Raw genomic sequence first — 14508 nt, 5'->3', positions numbered from 1 at the left:
TGCCCTGAAATCAGGGTGCATAAGCCCATCCAGCCCCAGTATCCATAGGGACCCGACCCCCATCCCTGGGGCTTCTCCCATGCTCCTGGTTTAGGGGGTGAAAGCTCAGGCGAAAGCTCATCCCAGGTGGATTTGGGCTGGAAATCACCGATTGGAGCAGGTCAGACTTGTTTTCATGGCTTCATCTCAACCTCCTTCTCCACCGTGCCTTCAGAGCAGGCTGGCCAGTTAAAAAGCCCCCAAACAGGCTTTTTTGTGCTTGAAAACAGGAACAAAAACAGCCCAACACCTCCCTCCTCCCAAATGACTCCAGCATTTTGCTGCTTAGAGGAAAACAGCCCCTTCTAAACACCAAAATTTCATTTTATTTCAACCCCTCCCGGGCAGAAAACATCAAGTGCCACAAGTTTTTCCAAGCCAAAACACACTCTCACCCACAGCACCTCCAAGCCAAACTGCAGGAGCACCAACAACCCAAGGAAGGACAACTTAAATACACCCACTGACAATCCCAAATCCCCCCCGACCCCACCAGCCCCACGCCAAAGGGAGGGCCCAGATAAATACAGTGCAATAATTATGGATATTTTGCAATTAAAAGCCCTGTGTCCAAGGGCTCGTCCTATGCTGCTTCCCAAGCCCCTCTGCAGGCCATCACCTCCTCCCAGTACACTCCAGTTTCAATACTCCCAGCACCAGTAGCTCCAAGAGGCTGGGGAGCTTGTAAGGACTGGGGGAGAGGGGCTGCAGCCCCCCCAGGGAAAATGGCTCCGTGTCCTGGCCAGAGATCTGCTGGAGCCTTGTAAGCTTCATCCTCTCATCACCCAAAGGTCACTTCAGCTTTGCTGCCTGGATGGTTTTTTTAAGGATATTCCAGCCGTGGTGGGGGGAAACGCCGCTGGACACGACCTGCCATGACCCTGAAGAACCAGTTTAACTGGGGAGCAACTGGGGAACATGACACAGCCCACTCTGGGCAGGGATTTCTCTACCCCCCCCAGGGGTGCCCCAAAGCCACCTGGGGCACCCAGAAGCACCCCCAGTCCACCAGCACCTCCAGGGTAGTGGGGGGGTTATGGTGGGGAGCATCAGCACTGGCACCCCACAGGTTTTTGGGAGGACGCTGGGATGAGACCTGGATGGATCTCTGGGACAAACACAGCCCCAGGTGATAACCAGCCCAGGAGAGTGAGGAGAGTCCACACAGGGTGGGCAACACAAGCCCCCCACCAGCACCCTCAGAAAACCCAGCGCTCCCCAACATCCCCCACTCTCCCCAGCCACCCCGCAGAGACCCCACGTGCTCAGGACACAAGTGACCAGTGGGGTCAAAGGCAGTGGAGCCCGGGGGGGACACTCAGGGCTTCAGCAGGTCCCCCAGGTCATAGGCCTCAAAGAGGTCAGTGACACCCTCGCCCTCGAGCCCCCAGAGATAATCGTCCTGTTCCAGGGGGGGCGAGAAGGCAATGAAGGGTCCAAAGTCCAGCTGGGAGGGGGTGCAGGGCAGTTGGTCCTCTGTCTGCTGCAGGAGGTGGGCAGGAGAGCCCAGGAGCCCAGGCTCCACCTCCAGCAGCGAGCTGGGCCCCCCCGGGATGGTGAGAGGCAGAGATGAGGGTGAGGAGGGGGTTCCTGTGCCCCCCCAGCCCTGGGGGGTGGCGTGGGGCAGCTGTGGGGCTGGTCTGGAGCTGTTTGGTGGGGAAAGGGGGATGGCGTGGTCCCGTGGGGAGGTGGCAGCGTAGGGGCCGGGGTGGTCCTTGGTGGGGCTCTCCTCCGTGATCTCCGGGCAGAGGTACACCTCGATGGGGCCGTTGGTGCTCTTCAGGTGGAGCTGGAAGTTGTCCTGGAGGGGCAGAGCAAGGCTCAGGGGGGCCAGCCAGAAGGTCTCCCATATCCCACCCCACAGCCCCCAACCCACGAGGGGCCTTCACAGGGCATTGCAACCCCTAAAGGACCAGCTCAGGGTCAAACAGCCCCATGGAGACACCGCAAAACCACCCAGGCTCAGGCTGGGCTGGTTCCCCAGAGGAACCCACCGAGGATGGCGCGGATCCAGCAGCACCCACACCCCAGCCCCACGCACACACACCTCGCTGAAGTCTGGCACCTCCAGCTGCGTCTCTGGGGGAGCCTTCACAGCGATCACTGTCTGCTCCTGGAAGCTGCTGATGGCACGGAGGTCCTGGTAGGTGACATATGCCAGCGTGGACAGGCACGAGGTATAGGAAAAAGAGGGGCTGCAAGCAGGACATCGACCCCCCCCCATCCCTCCAAACATTCCCGCCAATCCCAGGGGAATCCAACTGGAGAAGAGGCTCAGAAGGTTCCCCAAGACCCTGCCCTCCCTCCCTCCCGTCTCCCCCAGCAAGGATATCTCTGGTTGGCCTCATCTTCCACCAGCTGCCGGAGCTGCAGGGCACAGTCCTGCACAAGCTGCTCCAGCGTCCTCTCCGTCCTGGCCAGCTCAGCCAGCTCCCCCCTGAGCACCTGCTGCCTCGCCGTCACCGCCGCGTCCTCGAAGATCCCCGTCCCCCTGCCAGCGGGGATGGCACCTCAGTGACACCACAGCACACCCTGCACGTCCCTCGAGCCACCCGCCCCGCCCCATCCCCGCGGCCTGTCTCCAGCCCCACCCTCCTTCCCAGCATCGCCTACATCCACTGGATGTGGTTCTTGGACTTCTTGCGGATGAGCTGGATGCCCTCCAGCACGTTGGTGATGTCGTAGATGCGGCGCTTCTGGACCTCCAGCACCTCGGCCGCCCGGTTCAGGTCCACGACGCCGTCGGGGGACTCGTTCAGCAGGCGGATGAATTTTTTGGTGAGCAGCCCCAGGGAGGTGTCGTAGCGGGTCTTCTCCCCAGGAGACTTGGGGGCTGTGGGGGAAACGGGAGACAACCCCCCCCCGGTCCTCTCCTTAGTTTGGGATGTGGGATGGAGGTGACACAGGGCTGGATGTGAGAGACCTTCCCATCCTCTCCTTAGTGTGGAATATGGGACGCAGGTGACACGGGGCTGGACACAAGACACTCTCCCTTGTCCTCGCCTCAGTGTGGGATAGAGGTGACACAGCACTGGACAAAAGACCCCTGTCCTCTCCTCAGTGTGGGAGGGAGGTGACATTGGGTGGTGCTAGAGGGGACATGGTTGAAGAGGGGAGAGAAGTGGGGTGTGTTCCTCTCCCAGCTCACCCCCGTCCCGCCTCACCCAGCACCACTTACTCCTGGGGCTGGGGACCTGCGCCAGCGTCCGGCCCTTCCCCTTGGGCGTGCGAAATTCGGGGCCCTCCAGGTCCAGCTTCCTCTTGGCCTGGAGCAGGAGAGAAAACTCAGCATTGGGGCTGAGCCACACACCCCTGTGAGCCCCCCAGAGCCCCCCCCCGGGGTCATCAACAGAGCCCCGGGTGCCACATCCTGTGGTGGGAGTTGTCTTCAAAAGGCTCCTCCCGTTCCAAATCCCTTTTGGGAAGGGGCACAGCAGCACCCAGCAGCACAATGGGCCACTGGGAGGAGATGGGGGGGGTCCCATTCATCCCCCATGGCTTCCTGCCCACCCCAGAGCTCCCCAGGAACCCACTGGGATTTCCCCTCACCCCCAGCTCCTGGCAGGGCTCCACGGGGCTGAGCCCTGGGAGTGCAGAGGCTCTGGAGCCGGATCCTCCCCCTCCCACCCTGCCAGCTGGGTTTCACCCCCCCCTCCTCCCGCCCCGGTGGCGGCTGAGGCAGCCGAGGACACCCAGCTGCCACCAGCCCCCCCGGGACCAGCCAAGCTCAGCCCCCCCGGGACCTGCAGGTGCCCCAGGCACGTGCACCCAGCTGGAGGGAAACTGGGGCAAGCTGGGGGGGGGCACTGGGTCCTGGGAGGGGGGGGACACACACATCCCCACCCACGTGTCCTCTTGCCAGGGCAAACAGCTCCTTGAAATCGCCCCCGAGGGGCCCCCCAGCAGCACTTGGGGAGAAGGGAAAAAGGGGGAGTGCAGCAGAGCAGACACAGAGGGGAGCTGGGGGTGGTGTCACTCAACCACTCCCAACGCAAACAAATCCCCCAGGATACCCCCCCACCCCCAAATGTGCACAGGGGGATTTTGGGGGACACTTTGGCTCAGCAGCAGAAAGCAGCCCCCCAGCCCCATCTCCCCCCCCCCCCCCCGTACCTGCTCCCAGTCTGGGTTGTCCCACAGAGTCCCCCCAGTCCCATCCCATCCCCCCCAGTACCTGCTCCCAGGCCGGGCTGCCCCACAGGGTCCCCCCCAGCACGTCCCTCATGGCTCCCAGGTCCCAGTGCCGGCTCGGTGCCGCTCCGACGGCGGCTCCCCGGGGAGCACACCCCACTTTGTGGGGAAGGGTTGGGCACCTCGGCGTGTTCCCCCCCGAGGGGGCCGGCGGGAGAGGCGCCCGGGGGCTGTTTTCCGCCCCCCCCCCCCAGGGAGCCAGGCAGGTCCCGAGCTCCTGTGGGAATCTGTTCCCTCCCACCCTTCCCCGAGCAGGTTTTTCCCAGCCAACACGCCTCCATCCCCTGCCCCCGGATCTGCCCCGGAGCCTCCGGCACCCCAACGGTTAATGCCGAGTGCATGGGAAACACCTGCCCCGGATCAGACCCCATCCATCTGCCAGCACGGGGGGAGGCATCACCCTGACCCCCCCCTTCTGCTGGCACCCCTTTGCTCCTCCAGCACCCACGGCCAACGTGTGCTCCCATCGCTGTAGGGAAGGGCTCAGCTGCACCCCACCTGCCCCAGGCGTGGGGAAACCGAGGCAGGGAGCACCCCATGGCAGGTCCTGCTGTTCCCAGACACCTCCAACCTCCCCCTCCCCTTGTGCAGGAAGGGAGCAAGAGGGACCCCTGCGCCCCCATGTGCAGTTTGAGGGGGTGGGGGCGGCAGGGGCAGGACCCTGAGTGTCCTAGCGAGGGACAATGGACAAGGGGGTCCCTCCTGTGCCCCAGCTGCCACCCCCCCTGAGCCAGGCAGGATTAGGCACACGACAGCTGAGCGGGGCACAGCGAGGGGCTCCCAGCACCCTGCCAGCACTGGGGGGGGTGGGATGAACCAGAGCAGGTGGGGGGGGCAGGGACCAAACCCAAAGACCCCCCCAGGGCACAAAAGGGCCCCCACTACACCATTTGCCAGCCCCCAGTGTGACATCCTGGGATGTGGGGACACCCTGATGGGATGGTGGGGTGGGAAATGACGCTCGACCACAAAATTTGTGGGGGGGGGTTGTAAAGAAGCATGGGGGGGGCAGGCTGGGCCCCCTGCCAGCTCTGCCTGCCAAGCAGCCCTCGGCCCAGCCCTGGCGCCAGGGGCTACACCCTGCACCCAGCCCAAGCATCAGAGCATCCCTCAGCCCCGGGGGGGCCACAGGGGCTCCTCCTGCCAACCCTCCCTTTCAACAGAGCTCACTGCCCTCCCTGGGCTTGCCCGGGCCCTGCCCGGCCCTTTATGGGGCTCCCCCCTCCCTGTCCCCTCCCCTTTTCCAGCCCCGCCGCCCCCACGGGGGCGTGGGAACGCAGCACCTGGGAATGGGCACCCGGAGCTGCCGGGGGGCCACGGGGCACCCCGGGATCGGGATGCTGCTCATGGCACGGGATTGCTGCATCAGAACCCCCCCTCAGGCACAGCTCCCACTGCCTTGGGGTGGCTCAGGGCTAGTGGGGCACAAGGGGGGCACAGGGGTATGCGGAACTCCCCCATTTGGAAGAGGGAGGGGTGGGAGGTTGATCCCAGGCTTGGGAGACATGGGGACCACCCTGCGCTGGGGGGGAGGGCAGTAACCCCCACCCCAGGTACTGCTCCCCACTCCAGGGTGCAGCCAGCATCTCCATCCCCTCCCTCAGCCCCTTCCCAGGAGACATTCCCCAGCTGGAGGCTGTAAAAGACAGTTCCCCAAAAGGTCCTCTGAAGGCAACAGCCACAGTCACCACCTCCCCACCCATCCCCACCCCCAAAAAATCCCCCCTCCTGCCCATGCAGAAAAACCCCTTGATGGGGTCAAGGTGAGGCAGGATCACCCTGTGTCACCCCTGTGGAATCCAGGGGTGCTGCTGAGCAGGTTCTCCCGCCAACCCAGCACCCACAGGGGCTGCCACCCTCGGCTGCTCTTTGCACGGGTGGCTCAGCCCTGCCAGGTCATACCGAAACCGTGGTGGACTCTGGACACCCTTGTCCTGGCACAGAGCAGGCAGGGAGAGCCGGGACACCACAGCACAGACACCCCTCCCTCTGGTACTTCTGGACAGCCCTGAGCCCCTACAGAGGTCCCACAGCCCCTATAGAGACCCCAAACGCTCAGGATAGCATTGGCACGGACTAAAAACGCTCCAAAATACCCATTTGCCATGGAGGGAAATGCATTTACCTACTCCAGAACCCTCAAATCAGAGAGTATATGAAATTTTAGGACTTTTTTTGGACCACGAGAGACAACCCATCCTGCTTTCCCTGGGTGATGGGCTCCTCCAGGTGACCCCAGATCATTCCTGCGGCACAAAGCCGGTGCCGGGTGGGAGCGGCCGCGATTGCCCTGCTCAGGAATTGGGAGGAAACGCTCATTATCTGATTGCCTCGGCTCTGCACACAAAGGTTGTGCCATAAACAGGGTGTGTGGGGCAGGAGCCCCAGCTGTCAGGGCTGCAAGTGCCGCCCCGGCACTGAAAATGGGATCTCCAGTGCCGAGAATGGGATAATGGCAGAAGGGAACGGGATGGGGACAGAGGGGAACGCCACTTGCAAGACACCAAGGGGGATGTAGGAGCACTGTCGTGTCCCCAAGGGTCAAATAAGCTCCCTCAGACCCTGTTCATGGAACAGTTGTGGGCAGGAACACCCTGAGCATCTCCTGGTGTGGGTGGTGACGATGATGGTGATGACAAAGAGGCCACTAGCCCAAAACCTCTTGATGCCAACTGTCACTTGAGGACAAGCATTTCATGTCCCTGATTATCACACAAGCCCCCTAGACCCCATTCAGGGGACAGCCCCAGACAGGAGGACCCTGAGCATCTCCTGGGTGATGATCATCATCATCATCATCATGACAAAGGGGACGTTGGCCCAAAACCAGCTCCACAGCGACAGGACTGGGATTTTGTGGGGTGATTTTAGGGGAGGGGTCAGCACCGATATTGTCTCCTTAAACAACAGCCCCTGGCAGTGCAGGATGTGGCATCTCACACAGTTTGGAGACAAAGAGGCCAGAGAGGAGACAGGTGGTCCTAAAGCCCCCCTGGATGGGGCTCCAAACGGCCCCATCCAGCCCCACAGCCATGGCACAAAGGGGGGAGCAAAGACACCCCCTCTCCCCCCGCTGTGGCCATGTCCCCAGCTGGCACCGATCATCAGGGATTGGGGAAAAGGGGGAGGGGGGAATAAATAAATAAATCAAGCCTTGAAAAAACTAAATGGGTGTTAGCGGGGTCTGGGATCCCTCCCAGGGCCCGGGGAGAACAGAGGCTCACAGTGAGGGCTGGACCTGCGCCCGGGCTGGGGCGGGCAGGAATTAAATGCCAGCTGCCAGCGGGGCCGACGGGGCCGGGGGGCTCTGTGGGGGCCCTCCGGGAGGAGGGACAGGCTGGGCAGAGCCACCCGTGCACCCAAAAACCGGGCATGGGGCCAGCGCCCGACCCGTGCCTCAGTTTCCCTGTTTTAGGGGTGTTGGGCTTTGCAAGCCAACAGCCGTGACTCCCTTGGGGACTTGGTGACAGGGACACGGGACAGCGACCCCCCTACACGGCTCCCAGCAACGGGGTCCCTGTGAAAGCCTTGGGGGGACCCACGGAGGATGGGACCCCCCCCAAAAAAGCAGTCATTGCAAGCCCTGCTGAAGGCACGGGCAGGAACCAAGGATGGGCAGCGATGCTGAACCAGCCCTGCCCCGTGTCCCCCGCCCCGGGGGTCACAGCCCCGAAGGGGGGAGAGCCAGAGGGCAGGGCCGGTGCCCCCCACCCACAGCAGGCAGGGGCTCTGCCGGCACCCATCGCTCGCTTCCCCACCGCGGGAAGGGGTTCGCGGAGGGGCTGGGAATCCTGGGTGGGTTTTGAGGCACAACCCGGACTTTTCGCAAGCTGGAGAAAAGGAAAAAGGGCCGAAAAAGGCCGAAAAGCGGAAGCCGGAGCCGCGGACACGCAGGGGCGAGGGGAAGTTGGGAAACATCTGAGCCATTTCACTGCGACTCCTGATTTCAGACCTCACCCTCTCCCACTCCAGAAAGACACCCTGGGGGGCGCGGACCCCCAGTATCACCTGCAAAATTTGGAAGGGAGGGTGCTGCACGCGCTGGGGTCACCCACCCCTCGCTCCCCACCCTGCTCGACCCCCAGCCCCCCGTGCCCCCGCAGCGATGCCCGGGGAGGGGAGGGGGTGCAGACACCTTACCGGCAGCCGTCCCGCCGAGGCTGAGCCGAGGGTCCTGAGCTCGGGGCCCTGGGGGGTGTCATAGAAACACCCCCTGCGGGCAGCGGGGCCGCTGACAGCCGCCGGCGTGTAGACCTGGGTGAAGCAGCCGCTGGATAACGGGGGGCTGCTCATGCTGGAAGCCCCCCGCTCGCAGGAGCCCATCACCGACATGACCTTCTTCGGGTGGTGGTGGGGAGCGGGGGCCGGGAGGGCGGTGCCCCCCCTCCCCGGGGCGGGGGACACTCCCCTGGGGAGCCGCAGCATTGCAAAGTCCTTTCCGAGAAGCCCGGCCCGGGGGAGGGGGCAGGAGCACCCCGCGGTTCCGCACCGGGGAGAGGGGTCACAGTCTCAGCCGTGGCATTTTGGGGGAGCGGGGAGGGGGCCCGGCGGGCGATGCCATCGGCCATTCCCCCAAAACCCCCCGAAAAACCTGCAGAGAAGCAACGCGGCGGGGATGCCGCCAAAACGGGCGGAAAAAAAGCGCTTTTGGCCCCAAAAATCGGCCGCGTTGGGGGCCGGATGGGGCCGGGGCGCGGCCCCGCCTTGTGCCGGGACCCCCGCGCCCGGCTCCGCTGCCGCACGATCGCGCCGGGGCCCGATCGCTCCTTTTCTTTTCTTTTGTTTTTTTTTTTTTTTTTTCCGGTTTTTTTTAAGCGCCAAAACCCGTCCCGCGAAATTCGGATTTCCCGCGGAAAACGCCGAGCGCTGATTGGCTGCCGTCTCCCAGGCCCCGCCCCTTCCCCGCCGCTGGCGGGAGGGGCCTTAAAGAGGCCGCGCGGCCGCGGGAGGGAGGGGACGGGGCGTGGTCCCCGCATGCAAATCAGGGGGTGGGGCCTCATTGAGATCACCTCCGAGGATGAGGCGGGGCGCCTGGGATGGGAGTGGGGGGTCATTGGTGTTGGGGGTCACAGCTAGGATTCATTCTTTGTCATTTATTTATTTATTTATTTATTTACTTACTTACTTACTTACTTACTTACTTACTTACTTACTTATTTATTAGAGGAGACCCCCCCTCAATCTGGTGGGTTCTAATCTGGGCGCCGCGACCCCCCCAGCCCTCATCACCCCCCCTTCCCCACTGTCTTTGCATCCCCATCACTCCCCCATCCTCATTCCCCCCCTTTCCCATCATCCCCATCCCCTCATTCCCATCTTCCCCCATCCCCATCCCCATCATCCCCCATGTCCCCATTGTCCCACCATTCCTGTCATCCCCTCTATTTCCCATCACCCCCCCCATCCTCAGCACCCCCTCCACGTCTCTCCACCCTCATCCCCCCATTTCCCATCACCCCCACCCACCCACATCCCCAGCTGCAGCACCCCGGGGTGGGGCAGAGGGGGCTGCATCTGTTTGGGAGGCTAAAAATGTTGGGGTCCTCCAGCCAGAGGCTGCCTGGGACCCCCCACCCCTCAGGCAGGGGTCGGTGCTGTTGGGGGGGGCAGGGACCTCAGAGGGGCTCAGCACGAGCACATTTGGCCCCTGGTTCACTCTCAGAAGTTCACCCAACCCACCACTCACTCAGTGTCACCTGCGTGTCCCACCCAGTATTTCCTTGGGGTGCACCAGGTCTTTCTGGAAAAGAGGAGGGACAAAGACAGGGTGAAGGGCCCTCACTTTGGCCTACGGGGTATTTCAGGGTGCAGCAGTGACAGAAGTCACTGGGACAGTGGCAAACCCCTGAGTGAGGGCAACCCTGAGACTTACTGGGACCAGTAAAAGGCCACTGAGACACCCCACAGTTTAATCCTGCTGAGGTCACTGAGCCACAGCAGTTGGTTCCTCTCCATCCTCTGGTTCCTCTCCACCACCTGGTTCCTCTCCATCACCTCTTTCCATCACCTGGTTGCCTCCATTCATTCCTCTCCCTCATTCTCCTCTCCAGCATGAGCCAATCCCATGTCCAGGTCTGGGATGGGGATGACCACGTGCAGAGATGGACTTCCTTGCCAAGAAGCCTCCTGGAAGACAAACAGACGGACACATACTCCGTGCACGGCCTCTGCTGTGGATGAGGACGGACACCAGACCTCCAGACTCCAATTCAGCTGGAAGGGACACCCAAAAACGTGCCAGGAACATCCAATCCGGGACAGGCATTTGCCTCCCACCGTGCAGGGGCTTTGAGGCACAACAAAAGGCCTGGCAGCAGTGATGCCACCTCGGCTGGGCACCGTGTCCCTCTGCCAGGAGCACGGCTGAGCTTGGCAGCTCAACCCACCCAGACCTTCATTTTCCCCCCTGCAGGAAGGAGGCAACTGCCATCTCCATCTCAGTGCACAAAGACAAGGCCATGCCCAGCAGGGTGGATAAATCCATGGGTTTGGCTGCCTTGGGCTGGCTCCAGTGGGTGACCCTTGGAACAGGGACACTGGGATACAGGGAGGGCCTGGGTTCAGGGGGCTCAGGCTGGCAGGTTGTGCCTCCAACTCCTCCAAAAGCAGAGGTGGTGTTCCCTCACACATCATCAGTGTGGCCTCTCTGGGGTAAGGGCCGTCCCAGAGGGTAGGATGGCCCTCACCCCCTCAACTGTGCTGAGGGAGGAGGAACCACAAGCATCCTTCCCTCACAGTACCTAATAAACCTCCTGTGAGCCTTCCAGCCATGGCTTTCCACCACCAAAGTCCTCTCCCAAGCCAGAAGCCACAGACTTGTATCTCCCTGTGACACCAGGGCGTCCAGAAGGGTGACAGCCACCAGCTTCCACCCTCCAGCCCAGAGGGGTTTGGGTTGGAAGGGACCCTAGAGAGCATTCCATTCCATGATGTTCCAGAAGTCTGGGGTGACCCTGAGGATGGCCTGAAGCATCCTGACCAGCCCCTTGACCAGCTCCTCACCCTGGGGCAAGGTGAGAGATCCATCATTGCACTGGCCATGGCAGGGGAAGGAGCCAGGAGATCTGTGTTGCCTCTCCTGAGGGTCTGGGGAGGGTCTGCACTGCACCCCCAAACCAAGGTGAAGAGGTGATGGTGAAGAACCTTTCCCAGCGCAGATGCAGCACGTGGGAATGGGGGCACCACATCTGGGCCACTGGATCTCTGCCCAGACCAAGACGGGGTCACCAGAGGCTTTGGGGTGCCACCTCCCCGCTCTTGCTCCCCTCAGGATCTGGAAAATCTTCTGGATATTCAGCTTAGGGATCAGGGACCCTAAGCAGAGGAGATCCCAGTTCTTCCCGAAGGGAACACCAGAGGAGGTGCCGGGCTCTTCCCCCTCTGCCCTGGAGACGGCAGCAGCGAGCCGCGGCTGCGGGGCCCGCATCGCCCCGGCCCCGGTACCGGCATCCCGGGGCCCGTGAGGAGATGCAGGGATGGATGGACACGGGATGGAGGGACACTGGAGCACAAAGAGAGAGGAGTGGAGCCTCGTCCTCGGTGGATTTTAGGGCGTGTGTGAAGCCCCCGATCCCCCCGTGACGGAGCCCCGATGTCACCCGTGGGAAAGGGAGGGCGAGGGCTGGCAGGAACACGCAGCGTGGCTGCCGGGACAGCGGATGGTCTCCAGAGGGGGTGGGGAGAGGGCAGGAATAGCCCCCCCCCGGAATTCCACGGCACTTTCGGGAGCTCCTGCCAAAGGGGTGCTGAGCCCCCCCCTCAGCTTGGTTTGCAGGATGAGCCCTCCTGGCCTGGCAGTTTGGAGCCACCGGGGTGGAGAGTGCCAGAGGAAATTTAGGGATCCGGAAGGGTGGGGGGGGAGGTGAGAACACCTTTCCCACACTGGAAACCCCGTGCCTCAGTTTCCCCACTCAGCGCTGGCGTGGGAACTGGAGCAGGGTGGGGTGTGGGCAGTGTCGAGGGTGTTGGGAACACCCTGTGCCAGGCAGGATGGGGTCACCCACTCACCCCCACCCACGGGGACAGGCCGGGATCCAGCCCCTGACACTGTCACTGAGGCCAGAGGAGCTGGAGGGGCTGTGGGATTCCCCCAAAAAAGGACGAGCTAGGAGCAGCCCCTGGGGCCCGGCGTGGGGGCTGAGGCACTGGGGGGGGTTCATGGTTGGATTTGGGATACTGTGCGTGTGGATGTGTGTCCATGTTGGCTGGATTAGCATGTGCCTGTGTGCACACGTGTGTGCACATGTGTGCCCCTGCTGAGGGGGTGCATGTGTGTGTCACAGCCCATGAGAGACAGATATAGACATATAGACATATAGATATATAGATATATGGGCATATAGATATATAGATACAGATATATAGATATATAGATATAGAGATATATAGATATATAGATATGTGTATGTGCACAGTGTGCGTGCAAATGTGCATCCATGTATAATTGTCTGTAGACACGTGTGTAGGTGTGTGTAAATACGGTCATGTGTGCATACATGCAGATGCGTGTGTGCACAGACACGTGTGTCGGCGTGTGTAGGCATGTGTGGAAATGCACATGGGTGTGTATAAGTACACGTGTGCATACATACACACGTGTGTGCACAGACGTGTCAGTGTAGACACGTGTGTAAATGCACATAGACACGTGTGTAAATGTGCATGCGTGTGGGAGTGTGCACAACGTGTGTCTGTGTCAGGAGGCACATAAGAGCACTCAGGGGTGTGTGTATTCATGCACACACGTGTGTGCACAGACATGTGTCTGTGTGTGCACAGACATGTGTGTCCCTGTCTGTGCACACGTGTAAGTGTGCACAGACGTGTGTCAGTGTCTGCAGGCATGTGTGTAAATGCACATATGTGTGTACATGCACATATACATGTGTGTAAACGTGCATGCACGAGTGTGCACGATGTGTCAGTAGGCTCATGTGTAAGTGTGCACTCAGGTGTGTGCACACACGTGTGAGTGTGCCCAGACACGCGTGTCAGTGTCTGTATCCACGTGTGTCAGCGCACATACGTGTGTGTAAACACACGCAGGCACCAGGGCATACCCGCACACGCGTGTGAGCGTGCCCAGACACGCGTGTCAGAAGCGCACACGCGTGTGAGCACATGTGCACACCCGTGCTCAGCCCCCGCGCCCCCCGCCCGGCCAAGGTCACGCGTGTGCCGCATCCGTGTGAGCGCGGCTGGCGGGGAGCCGGCCGGGGGGGCCGGGGGGGGGCCAGGCCTTGGCCGGGGCAGCCGCGGGAGGAGGAGGAGGAGGAGGAGGAGGAGGAGGAGGAGGAGGAGGAGGAGGAGGGAAGTGCGGCTCAGACAGCGCGGCGCCAGCAAACACCTGCAAACAGCTCCGGGCACACAATGGCAAATACAGGTGGGAACCGCCGCCTCCGTCAGCGCGGCGATTGCATCAGACTGCGGCGCTTGCCAAGAGGCGAGCGAGCCGGCCCAGGGGCCACCGGCACCGCTCGACCTTCACCCCCCCACCCCCGGGGTTAGTTTTTTTGCCCTCCTCATCCTCTTTTCTGCACCCCAGCAGTGGAGGCGGGGGGAAATAAAAGCAAAGCCGGGTTCGCTCATCCAGGGGTGTTTTTTCCCGTTCCAGCTGCCCCCCCCCCCGAGGTAAATCCCAGCCCCGGCGGTTATTTTTAGTTGTGGGGGTTTTTTCCCCTTTTTCTTTTCTTTTTATTTCTTTTATTTATTTTTTTTTTAAATCAGGGTTTTCCAGGAAAACATCAGCATTCCACAACGGCCTAGGTAAATCTGCCCCGTGGAGTTAAATCCCATCTGCCCCACGGGGTAAAACCTGTCTGCCTCCGAGGCAAATCCCAGCCTTGGCAGTTATTTTTAGTTGTGTTTTTTTCCCTTTTTCTTTACTTTTAATTTTTTTAAAATCAGGGTTTTCCAGGAAAGCATTGGCATCCCACCACAGTCTAGATAAATCTGCCCCATGGGGTAAATTCCATCTGCCCCAGGGGGTAGATTCCATCTTCCCCCTGAGGTGATTTTCCATCTGCTCCCCCCGAGGAAAAATCTCATCCGCCCCGCAGGGTAAATCCCATCTGCCCCCTGGGGTAAATCCCAGCCCTGGCAGCTATTTTTAGTTCTGTTTTTTCCCTTTTTTTTTTATTTTTAATTTTTTTTTTTTAAATCAGGTTTTTCAAGGAAAGCGCTGGCATCGCGCCACAGCCCAGTCCAGGGAGCCAGTGAGGGTCCGGATAAGGCTTGTTCACCCCCCCCCCAGGCCATCCCCAGGGCCTGGGAATGTCA

General features: G+C 61.4%; 1 protein-coding gene across 1 annotated transcript; it reads right to left on the bottom strand.

The window, feature by feature from the left end:
- Positions 1 to 1309: 1309 nt before the first annotated feature.
- On the bottom strand, positions 1310 to 8655 carry E2F2 (E2F transcription factor 2). The gene is made up of 6 exons (XM_027740277.2): positions 8371 to 8655; positions 3218 to 3305; positions 2653 to 2872; positions 2372 to 2530; positions 2087 to 2201; positions 1310 to 1840 (listed from the first exon to the last, which is right to left on the bottom strand). The coding sequence occupies exons 1-6, from the start codon at positions 8653 to 8655 to the stop codon at positions 1358 to 1360; spliced, it is 1350 nt and encodes a 449-aa protein (XP_027596078.2). The 3' UTR covers positions 1310 to 1357.
- Positions 8656 to 14508: the final 5853 nt, after the last annotated feature.

Source organism: Pipra filicauda, unplaced genomic scaffold (assembly GCF_003945595.2).
Source record: "Pipra filicauda isolate LSUMZ 115617 unplaced genomic scaffold, ASM394559v2 scaffold219_size1829416_pilon, whole genome shotgun sequence".
Classification (NCBI taxonomy): domain Eukaryota; kingdom Metazoa; phylum Chordata; class Aves; order Passeriformes; family Pipridae; genus Pipra; species Pipra filicauda.
This window is presented reverse-complemented; position numbering and strand designations above follow the sequence as displayed.

Excerpts from the sequence above, each read along its gene's own strand:
- E2F2 (XM_027740277.2), bottom strand. The coding sequence starts at position 8,655 with ATGCTGCGGCTCCCCAGGGGAGTGTCCCCCGCCCCGGGGAGGGGGGGC. Across the intron at positions 2,202-2,371 it reads GAAGATGAGGCCAACCAGAG|GCTGGCATATGTCACCTACC; the intron begins ATATCCTTGCTG and ends GTGCCTGTCCAC. Across the intron at positions 1,841-2,086 it reads AGGTGCCAGACTTCAGCGAG|GACAACTTCCAGCTCCACCT; the intron begins GTGTGTGTGCGT and ends CTGCCCCTCCAG.